The sequence below is a fragment of the Rhinopithecus roxellana genome, chromosome 17, assembly GCF_007565055.1.
Source record: "Rhinopithecus roxellana isolate Shanxi Qingling chromosome 17, ASM756505v1, whole genome shotgun sequence".
Lineage (NCBI taxonomy): Eukaryota > Metazoa > Chordata > Mammalia > Primates > Cercopithecidae > Rhinopithecus > Rhinopithecus roxellana.
Window position 1 is genome coordinate 86,838,985 of NC_044565.1, and position 12,452 is coordinate 86,851,436.

General features: G+C 35.7%; 1 protein-coding gene across 1 annotated transcript in view; it reads right to left on the minus strand.

Annotated features, from left to right (window-relative positions):
• Window positions 1-2,596: 2,596 nt before the first annotated feature.
• LOC115894177 (serine/threonine-protein phosphatase 4 regulatory subunit 3B-like) overlaps window positions 2,597-12,452 on the minus strand; it is a 32,569-nt gene continuing 22,713 nt past the window's right edge. Inside the window, exons 5-7 of the mRNA XM_030920525.1 lie at window positions 11,372-11,488; window positions 9,789-9,905; window positions 2,597-2,761 (exon numbers count right to left, since the gene is read on the minus strand). Coding sequence (XP_030776385.1) covers window positions 2,597-2,761; window positions 9,789-9,905; window positions 11,372-11,488 — 399 coding nt within the window. The remainder of the gene's footprint in view (window positions 2,762-9,788; window positions 9,906-11,371; window positions 11,489-12,452) is intronic.

Consider the following 12,452-nt stretch of genomic DNA (forward strand, 5'->3'; position numbering starts at 1 on the left):
ACGTGCATAAGTAGCATGTGGGGACATTCTTGACTTTTATTAGGTGTGAGCAGAAAACTCTCAAGACACATTTACTTAGAACCCAGAGAAGGCTAAAGGCAATAATATGATGAGGGAGAGAAACAGCTGACACATGAAGACTAGCTTAAAAAATAAATAAAAGAATGACAGACTCTAAAACATGCATCCTAAGGGAAACTGCTGTATTCTGCAGTATTTATTCCCTATGGTTTTTAAGACTGAGGTCAAGAATAACGACGCCTTCCTAAAGTTTTCTTTATTAATACTGTCAAACAGAGTGAATTTATTTATTATCTGTGCTACAACAATATCACTGAGTAATCAGCTAATGTGAGTTTCTACACTGCCTTTTCTGATATTGTGCCTCTTAGCTATGTAATGTGGTGGCATTCTCATGTTAATGGGGACAGAGCCTCACTCTACAAATTACCAGTTTACATTTGACATTAGAATTCTTTTTACTGAAACACCACTGTAATGCTAAAAATGTAAAAATTTGAGGCTCAAAAGTTGAGACTTTGGGAAGCTCCAAGAAAAAAGAGCACTTCCAGAAAGATATTTTAAAAACTGTATTCGAATTTTAAAGTCTATATATTTTTAATTTTAAATTAAAGACAAACTTGGAAGAATCAATCGTATCCCCCCTAAAATCAACTTACTTAATTTAACAAGTGCATTTCTCTTTTCACCATGCTCAATATAACCAAAATTAACTTCCCAACTCTTTAAGCCTTCTTTTTATCACAATATTTATTTCCACAGAAAAACTGACCTGCAGAAAGGAAAGGAATATTAGCTATGGTAGTTGGTGACAATATTTATCTATATGATCTAGTATTATCCCTAAAATGCACTTCTAAAATATGTAAATTAGCCATAGTCAGCCTTTAAAAACTGACCAGAGTAATACGTTCAACCAACTTGTAAACAAGTATCGAATCAAAGTACTGTTACCAAAAAAATCAGTCACAGAATTCTTGCTTGATAGACTGTATTTAGATAGACATTTTAGGGACTCCCTATTAGGGAATCTTATACTTTGGAAAGACAGTATTAAAGAATGGACATATTTCTCAGAAAGTGGTTTAAGGAAACAAACAAACAAACAAAAAATGTACTCACAAATACCCCAAAAGAAAAAAACACACTTTCCAAAGTACACGCACTTATAGCTGGATGAAACCTTTCAATATTTAATGGTCATAATAAAATTAATATTTTTAAGTATTAGCATAATGACATTTAAATACTAGCACAGATGGCCTTGAAAACACAATTAAAAATTCTAGCACTTTGAGGCGAAGTACAATATGTAGTCAAACCAGATACTCTACATTTTAGTATAACTTGACACTATTATTAACATCACCCACATCACCATGTCCAAAATATATTAAAACCTCCAAAAAAGACTGATAACCTGAGAGAAAAAAAGAGAAACGACTCAACAGTAATTTACTTTGGCAAAAAGACAAGACAAACTTTTATTAATTTATATCATAATAATTTGCACCAACAGGAGCGAATCTGTAACCAGCAAATCTTTTTTCACAAAAATTAAGAAATTATCAAAATGAATTTAGAAAATTACACCCTAAAAAGACTGATTTCTAAATCAGCCTTTTAAACTCATTCCAAATGAGTATTTTATTAAATCTATATTTTTAGTAGGTAAGACTTTGTTGTTAAAATAGTAACAAAATTATAACTTTATAAAAGAAATCACAACAGTAGCTTTCTTTTCCTTCCCTAACTAGTCCTTTATTCAGTTATATGAATTTAGAGACTACCCATCAATTTTTTTTAAAAGGTAACATTATAAACTCACCTGAAAATCTCATTCAATAAAAGTACAACATCTTAAAATTGTGATAGACATTTCAGGATTTCTCATTATTTTAGATAAAAACATACACTAAAGTATAACCCTAGGAAAAGTTAAAATAGCTTTAAATTTATTCTTTTTCCTTAATGTTGTTTCATGGCATATCCAATTTCACACCTAACATATCCAATTTATGGAAGATATATGAGCTACAATGATAGCATAAATATTTAATCATTTAAAAATGTAATCTTTCCATTTAAAATATTTTTTAAAGTAAGTTTTAAATTATTTCCTTAATGCTACTACATAGTTTTCAGTACTTTAACACTTAAAATGCAATTACTCAGTAAGGAGCTAATTTTATAGCAAGAGACAGTATGGAGATACACAATTTCCAGGAAAAATGTTATGAATAGATTTACAATAATGCATAGAAAACAGAGTGAGACTCCATCTCAAAATAATTATAATAATAATAATAATTTTATCATTTTTAAGTGTACAGTTTAGTAGTGTTAAGTATATTCACAATGTTGTGTATTAAATTTCAAGAAATTAACACACAGAGGCCAAGGGACATAAATGGAATTCTTAACATTTTACTAAGATTTTAATAGATTACAATTTTGTATTTTACCACAAATGAATTGCTGTAAGAATCCACTGCTACTTAAATACCAACTGGACAAATACTTAAAATATTTGTTTCTCAAAATTTTATTACAAAGCCACCTAAAACTGACTAGGTCAAAACATTTTTATCTCAGAATAATTTCTTACATTAGTTGTAGCCAGCATGTTCTCTGGATCAATTAGAGTACGAAGAAGTCCCATTAACTGAACAGCGCCTCCTAGCTCAGGATCAGTATCACAGATCATTTGTTCAATTACCACATTAATAAGAAGAATATCCTGGTGGCAAAACAAAACAAAACAAAACAAAACATATTTCCATTAGACCTATTAGATCTAAGACAAAAACACCAACTAAAACAGCAAAGTGAGAATCATACAGAGAAAAAACAAAGAATGGAATAGCTTATTTAAACTTTTATTCCTACTGCTTTTGAAGGTTCTATAAAATACTACACACTAGAGTGAAAAAAAATCCCACTCCGGAAAAAAAAAAAAAAAAAAAAAGAAGAAGAAGAAAGAAGAAGAAAGAAGAAAGAAGAAAGAAGAAGAAGAAGAAGAAGAAGAAGAAGAAGAAGAAGAAGAAGAAGAAGAAAAGAAGAAGAAGAAGAAGAAGAAAACCCACAAAAGCAGAGCATGCTGCAACTTATAGGAAGTGGAAAACAATTCTTTAGCAGTAATTCTTATTCATTTTGAGTTTCAGTTTCAGGCATAAATTTAGAGGTTGACTAAACAAACAAGATCATGTGACCCTAAGACATAAATTATCTCAGCCTCTAACTAGTAAATCCTTCCTAGCAAAAAAAAAAAAAAAAGAAAAAACTGAAAAAATGACCAAAAATAACCCAGTACACAACTCTTCATGCAAGAAGACACTGTGTTATATAACGATCTAATATCAGATAGATTTGCTACATTAGTAACATGCTCTTGGGATTTATTTATTTATTTATTTATTTATTTATTTATTTATTGAAACGGAGTCTCATTCTCTTGCCCAGGCTGGAGTGCAGTGGGGCAATCTGGGCTCAGTGCAACCTCACAAACGAGTCTCCTGCCTCAGCCTCTTGAGTAGCTGGGATTAAAGATGTGAGCCACCATGCCTGACTAATTTTTGTAGCCACCATGCCTGACTAATTTTTAGTAGAGACTGTCCTGATTCTAAGCTGGCATCTCTATTTTCTGATTGGGAAATATAAATAAAATCAGATGTTTACATTTGTTTCATTGATTCTAAAACAGATTTCTTAAAAATTTTAACCTCTTGGCCGGGCGCGGTGGCTCAAGCCTGTAATCCCAGCACTTTGGGAGGCCGAGACGGGCGGATCACGAGGTCAGGAGTTCGAGACCATCCTGGCTAACACGGTGAAACCCCGTCTCTACGAAAAAATACAAAAACTAGCCGGGCGTGGTGGCCGGCGCCTGTAGTCCCAGCTACTCGGGAGGCTGAGACAGGAGAATGGCGTGAACCCGGGAGGCGGAGCTTGCAGTGAGCTGAGATCCGGCCACTGTACTCCAGCCTGGGTGACAGCGAGACTCCGTCTCAAAAAAAAAAAAATTTTAACCTCTTAAAATTAAGATACATTTTGTAATTGATGGCATTTGACAGTCACTATCAGCCAAGTGGTAATCATGACAAAATTACATAAAAATCTTTTACTGACACTGTCTTGTAAGATCAAGGAAATATTAATATCTGCATATCTTAGGTTTGATGGATACAGTAAATAAGAGGAGAAAAGAAGAAATGGCAAGAGCAAGAATATTTTGAATCAGAGTAAAAATAACTGGTGGATGTTGTGAAAACATTTCCAGTTTGCTTAATACAAACACAAGAATTTAATAAAAAGTCCATTAATTGGCTGGGTGCAATGGCCCACGTCTATAATCCCAGCCATTTGAGAGGCTAAGGCGGGAGGATTGCCTGAGGTCAGGAGTTTGAGACCAGCCTGCCCAACATGGTGAAACCTCATCTCTACTAAAAATATAAAAAAATTATCTGGGTGTGGTGGTGGGCACCTGTAAACCCAGCTACTTAGGAGGCTGAGGCAGGGAGAACTGCTTGAACCCAGGAGGCAGAGGTTGCAGTGAGCCAAGATCGTGCCACTGCACTTCAGCCTGGGTGACAGAGCAGGACTCTGTCTTAAAAAAAAAAAAAAAAAACCACTAACATAATTTGCTTTACAGCAACTTTAATGAATGCTTCTAAGTACGTGTGTGTGTGTGTAAGTAATACAGTTGGTCCTCTGCATCTGTAGGTTCCATGCTCCTGGATTCAACCAAGTAAGGATGAAAAATACTTGGGAAAGGAAAAAAAAAAAAGGATGGTTGTATCCATACTGAAACATGTACAGATTTTTTCTTTTATTACTATTGTTATTATTCTCTAAACAATGTTTATTCTCTCAACAATATAGTATAACAACTATTTACATAGCATTTGCATTGTATCAGGTATTATAATCTAAAGTATAAGGGAAGATGTGCATAGGTTATATGCAAATTTTATGCCATTTTATATAACGGACTTGAGCATAAGTGGAGTTAGGTATCCTAGTGTCCCAGTGGGAGGGGAAAGTGGTTTCCTGGAACCCATCCCCCACAGATACTGAGGGATGACTATATATAACATATACATACACATACATATATAAAAACCGATACTTCTTTCAACCCATTCTGATTTGAAGAGCGCAACTACAAGTAGCTCCTCAAGTTCTACAGAACGTAATGGTCCAACTTCTTACGTCTGTGGAATGACAAACAGCCTGGACAGAAAAAAATGAAGACTCAATCGTTTTGTTTTGTTTTGTTTTTTTGAGCAGGATCTTGCTATGTTGCCCATGCTGGTCTTGAACTCCTAGGCTCAAGAGATCCTCCCACCTCATCCTGCCAAGCAGCTGAGATTACAGGCATGCACCACCACCTTATCTGGCACATTCATTTTTAAAAATTGGGGGGATTTCCTGATATGACACACTGAAGGAAATCATACTTCTATGCCATTTCTGCCACAAAGAAGTAACTAGAATCTATCTAATTGTGAGGAAACAACAGACCAACCAAAGTTGTTGGATAATAGATCAGAAACTTTTTGTTTTTGTCTTGGTTAAAATGGACATTACTGGGACAATGAATAAAATATGAATGAGTACTGTAGTTAGATGATAGTATTATAAAAATCTTAATATCATGATTTTGATAATTATACTGTAGTAATATGAGAGTTTTTAGTTGCTGACAGTGAAGTAACTAGGGGTAAAGGGACAGTTTGTCATCATTTCTGCACCTTATTCCTCAATGGTTCAGAAAGAAAATAATACCCATGTATGCATATGTATTTATACAAATGCAAGCATAGAAAGAATGACAAAACAAATGACAGATAAAATATTAACAATTGGGCCAGGTGCGGTGGCTCACGCCTGTAATCCCAGCACTTTGGGAAGCCGAGGAGGGCGGATCCCGAGACCAGGAGTTCAAGACCAGCCTGACCAACATGATGAAACGCTGTCTCTACTAAAAATACAAAAATTAGCCGGGCGAGGTGATGCGCACCTGTAATCCCAGCTACTCAGGAGGCTGAGGCAGGAGAATCGCTTGAACCAGGGAGGCGGAGGTTGCAGTGAGCCGAGATCGCGCTACTGCACTCCAGCCTGGGTGACAGAGTGAAGACTCTGTCTCAAAAAAAAAAAAAAAAAAAAAAAACAAACCACAACTGGGGAATTTGTGTGAAGGGTATCTGGAAGTTTTTTTGTTATTATTGTGACTTGGAGAAATTTTAAGAAATAAAATGTGACCTAATGCAAAATACTGAACAGTCAATCTATAGAGATTAGCTTATGTATTTCCTAACTTCTTTTTATGATAAATCTCAGATATATAAAGAACTAGAGAGGATAATATAATAAATCCCATGTATCCATCCCAGCTTCAACAATTACTAATTCACGGTCGATCTTGTTTAATACACCAACTTATCTCTACACTACAGAATTTATTTTGAAGCAAATTTCATATAAATATGTCAGCATAAATCTTTAAAATATAAGGATTCTTTTAAAATAACACAAATGTTATTATCATATCTAAAAAATTAATATGAGATTTTATTCTTAAATGAGAAAACACCTAACCCAGTCAGGTTCTATAAGTTTTACTGAATGTTTCAAAGGCCATTAATATAAAAATACATGCAATCTGTGGTATAACAAAAAGACGACATTATCGCTAAATTTACCCTTTCTGCTTGGATAGAAACAATGACTATAGTAAAATATGTTAATATTTCCTTTTATCTTAATACATATTTAAATATTGTAACCCATGTTGCCATAATCAAATCTGCTCCATAATACTTTACCAAAAGGAAATGTTTGAATGCTGAGCATTTATTTTAAAAGGGCACTAAAATATCAACTGCCACTGAATATACAGATAAGTCATTTTCTGTTTCCTTCCTAAAGGTCACCACCAGCCCAATATAGAATTCAGCATGTAGAAGACTTAATTTGGGTTTCTTTTTGTAATTAGATTTATCTTCTCTTGTGGACTAAATTATTTTGAGGCAACACAGTTTTAAAATTGTAAAATTGTTACCTCTCAGAAAATTCAGGAAAATGAAACCCCTTGAAGGTTGTTATAAGAAAAAAAAAACACTGAGAAAGGAACTTTTCTTTTCTTTTTTTTTTTTTTTTTTTTTTGAGACGGAGTCTTGCTCTGTCTCCCGGGCTGGAGTGCAGTGGCTGGATCTCAGCTCACTGCAAGCTCCGCCTCCCGGGTTCACGCCATTCTCCTGCCTCAGCCTCCCGAGTAGCTGGGACTACAGGCGCCGCCACCTCGCCCGGCTAGTTTTTGTATTTTTTAGTAGAGACGGGGTTTCACCGTGTTCACCAGGATGGTCTCGAACTCCTGACCTCGTGATCCGCCCGTCTCGGCCTCCCAAAGTGCTGGGATTACAGGCTTGAGCCACCGCGCCCGGCCGAAAGGAACTTTTCATAGTGAAAAAATCAATCGCTGCTTTTCTAAGTCTTATGCATCAATTAAACAAGAAATATTTCTAATTAAAACAGGAACCAAAACTTGAAGAGTTAAGAATTCTGAAGTTGGCCGGGCGCGGTGGCTCAAGCCTGTAATCCCAGCACTTTGGGAGGCCGAGACGGGCGGATCATGAGGTCAGGAGATCGAGACCATCCTGGCTAATACGGTGAAACCCCGTCTCTACTAAAAAATACAAAAAACTAGCCGGGCGACGAGGCGGGCGCCTGTAGTCCCAGCTACTCGGGAGGCTGAGACAGGAGAATGGCGTGAACCCGGGAGGCGGAGCTTGCAGTGAGCTGAGAGCCGGCCACTGCACTCCAGTCTGGGCAGCAGAGCAAGACTCCGTCTCAAAAAAAAAAAAAAAAAAAAAGATTTCTGAAGTTAAACAGTTTACTATGATCATGGTCTGAGATTGATTCATGGTCATTTTATGATAAATGGCTTTAATCACACACATCACTGAAGATGGAGCAATGGGAGTGTTAAATTTCAAAGTTATCTTTTGTAAAGGGTGGCATTAAGATAAACCTATGAGATTATAAAATTATTAGTAAAGTAGGCATTTCTCTTTAAAGTCAGAACTAGCATTGTTTGATTTTTAAAATATATATATAGAGAGAACACAAAATATTACTTCTCTACTGACTATACTGCATTAGCCCAAGTTGATTCTAAAATAAAATCACTTTAAAAAACATTGAAAATAACTAACAAACATAGAAAGCATAAAGCTAAGGACATATTACAAGATTAAACACAAAACACATAAAACAACTATAATTTAATTCAATGGTAACTCATGTAAGCATCAAACTAAAATTGGGAATCAAAAACTTTCCTTAAGAAGAGGATCGGACATGGTGGCTCATGCCTGTAATCCCAGCACTTTGGGGGGCCGAGACGGGTGGATCACCTGAGGTCAGGAGTTCGAGACCACCCTGAACAAATAGGTGAACCCTCGTCTCTACCAAAAATACACAATTAGCCAGGCATGGTGGTGCATAGAGGTTACAGTGAGCCGAGAATGTGCCATTGCACTCCAGCCTGATCAACAAGAGGGAACCTCTGTCTCAAATAAACAAACAAAAGGAAGACAATTATAATTACCTTCTACTTAAAACTAAGGCATTTTTAATGTAAAAAAAAAAGTACTTGGCCGGGCGCGGTGGCTCAAGCCTGTAATCCCAGCACTTTGGGAGGCCGAGACGGGCGGATCACGAGGTCAGGAGATCGAGACCATCCTGGCTAACACTGTGAAACCCCGTCTCTACTAAAAAATACAAAAAACTAGCCGGGCGAGGTGGCGGGCGCCTGTAGTCCCAGCTACTCGGGAGGCTGGGGCAGGAGAATGGCGTGAACCCGGGAGGCGGAGCTTGCAGTGAGCTGAGATCCGGCCACTGCACTCCAGCCCCGGCGACAGAATGAGACTCCGTCTCAAAAAAAAAAAAAAAAAGTACTTTAAATTATAGCTCTATGTTCATTTTGTCCTTAAAATAGCTTAAGGGGAAAATTTAAATATATCAGTAGTGGGAAAACACAATATTGGTCTCATTATTAAACTTTCTTTTTAAATTTTTTTTATTTCCACAGGTGGTTGGGGAACAGGTGGTGTTTGGTTACATGAGTAAGTTCTTTGGTGGTGATTTGTGAGATTTTGGTGCACCCATCACCCAAGCAGTATACACTGCACCCTATTTGTAGCTTTTTATCCTTCACCCCCTTCCCACCCTTTCCCTGAGTCCCCAAAGTCCACTGTGTCATTCTTATGCCTTTGCATCCTCATAGCCTAGCTCCCACTTGTAAGTTGAGAACATAAGATGTTTGGTTTTCTATTCCTGAATTACTTCACTTAGAAAAATAGTCTCTAATCTCATCAAGTCATTATTAAACTTTCATTCCTACTTAAAACATATTCTTTGAACAAACAAAAGCAAATTTTTAGTTATCCTAGGTAAGTACCTGACCTGTAAATCACCTAAGGCTTGAAATTACATTTTATTAACACTTGAAATTTAAGACCAATATTTACAAATCTGATTCTATTATAATCTGTTTATCTCAATACTGGTTTGAATTTTTGGGTGTTTTTTTTTTTTAACAATAAACAAAATCAGTTGCCACATATTCTAATTTGGCCAAAGTCACAACTAGTCAGAAATCTATTATTTTATTCCCAAGAAAGATTAAGATTATGTTATGTTTTTTCTCTCAACAGTTTGCAAACACCACTTACTCTACAAGTAATTCACACAGCATTATTACTCACGTCATCACTCTGCTGAGCTTCTTGCATTACAAACTCTCGGACCATAGATGGACTAAATTCTACTAGATAAGAAAATATATCTGTAGCAGCTGATCTGACTTGCAAATCATCCATGCCCTGATAAAAGGAAAACTAGGTTACTTAAGAGACTGTTAACAAAAGTTATTCTCACATTTTTTTCTTTTCCAAATCCATCCACTAGCTCTCAACTTTTTGGATTAATATGTTTTACTGTAATCAATATGCATCACCTCGCCAGTATGGTCTTCCTTTCTTTTTATAAATATTAAAACTTTTAGGCAATTCAATGATCAGTTTCTACAGATTTTTACCACTGCAAATAAATATTCAGAGATTTTAAATATAATAATTGGCACAGGATTATAAGGCAATGCTTTACAAATGCTGTAAAAAATATGGGAAGGGGTTTTATTTAAATAGATGTAAAAATTTGAATAATGTCTCCTAGCCAAGACTTCAAAGTCTTCCAGAATCTGCCTTTTGTCCTGAATTTGCCAAGGTTACCCTTAGTAACTGTTTCTATTTTCTGTGACTCACCTAATAGAGCATGCTTTTGAAAACTCTTTTTGGGCACTTCTACCCTTTGGTGCAACTTAGTTTTCTAAGGTAGTAATCCTAAATACTTTTCCCTTCCAACACATGAAGAGTATGTGACTGATAAGTTACAAAATCTTGAGGTGATTCTGAAAACACTCCCCAACCCAGCAGTTCTCAAAAGTGTGGTCCAGGGAATCCTGGTGAGAGGGGTCTAACATCCTTTTAGGAAGTATACAAGATTAAGACTATTTCATAATAATAAATAATACTGAGGCTTTGTCATTTTCACTCTCATTCAATCACAAGTACAGTGGGGTTTTCCAGAGGCTGCGTGACAAATCATATCACACAAATTAAACGTAGAAGCTGCTTTGTGAATCTAGACACCTTCTATAAAGCAAGGTATTAGAGGGATTAGCAGAAAAAAAAAAGTAAAAAATGGTACTCTTCTCACTAAATTTTTTGGTTTGAAAAAATTATTTTTTCATAAAAGTTATATTGATTTCAATCTCAAGAAAATGTGGTGAAAAAAGTTCTATTATTTATGTTAACATATAATGCGTTCTCATTTTAAATGAATACTTTAAAAATTTGTTTTAATTTTCCATAAAGTAAATACCAATGGGTAAAACTCATATAAACAAAAGTCTAAGAATTATGCCCTAACCCTGTGTTGCAGCATGAATCCCTTTGTTTCAGTCTGTCCTCATTCCACTTACTGATCTAAAAACAAAAGATATTTTACCGGCTTCTATGAAACACACTTAATACTGTTACAGAAAAGAACAGTCTTGCAAAAACGTGGGTTTTTTTTACTTACTTGAAAGCATACTATATGCAAGTGATTACATACTGATATTAAAAATTAAATTCTGAAACTGAAGATATTCTTGTAGTAATTCAATATAAGATAGCTAAACTATAGAACTGAATATACATTATTATAATATACACTTTCTCATCCATAATAAAAGTCTATTACAAATTCACAACTTCAAAAACATGAAAAGAAACGGCATAATTACCATTACAATTTCAAGAGCAGGAAGAATTCCCAATTTTGCCAATGTTTTGAAAAATGCATCCCTGTTTTGAGGTTGTAATGTCTGAGAAAACGCACAAAATTCCTTGAAAAAATTAACCTGTAATGTTAGAAATTTTAGTGAGATGTTGATAAACATAAACTTGGGGCACACTATAGTAATAATCTACCATGGTTTGGTATTCACCCTTCTGAAGGATCTCATCTTTTTTGGAGTATCCTGGCTCCTCAAAACTACATTAAAAACAAATTAAAAACTAGCACCCCATTAAAAGTAAAACTTGCATGACTGGACGCTGCTAAGCAGAAAGAGAAATCCACCAGTAAAAGGTAAATGTAAGCTGGCTTTCTGAAAGATGCATCATAAGCTGCTTTTTTCTTTTTTTTCCAGTGAATAGCAGTGTTTGACAACACACCTTTCTAAGTGAACCTTTGAAATATGTTATTAGAACATTTTTCTTACTCCATTGGGACCTTACAGGTCAACAGAGATATTTGGTGATAAAAGGCAAACGAGAGTATGCATACTTTGTTTAAGATGCTGGATGTGCCTATGGGTCTATTAGTATGGAAAAATGCAAGATATACTTTTAATGGGGTGCTAGTTTTTAATATATTTTTAAATGTCGGTTTTGAGGCGCCAGGATACTCTGAAAAGATGACATTTGGTGGGGCATAGTGGCTCGCGCCTGTAATCCCAACACTTAGGGAGGCTGAGGCCGGTGGATCACTTGATTCCGGGGGTTTGAGACCAGCCTGACCAACAGATGAAACTCTGTCTCTACTAAATATACAAAAATTAGCTGGGCATGGCGGCACGCACCTGTAATCACAGCTACTCGGGAGGCTGAGGCACGAGAATCACTTGAACCCAGGTGGCGGAGGTTGCAGTGAGTTGAAATTGTGCCACTGCACTCCAGCCTGGGCAAAAGAGCAAGACTCTTTTTCAAAAAGAAAAAATAAAAAAAAGGAGATCTTTCAGAAGGTTAACACTGACCAATTAACTCTTTAAAGACATTCAGTGCAAAAATGCCAGGTAAGAAATTTGTTTTGAATTATGAACA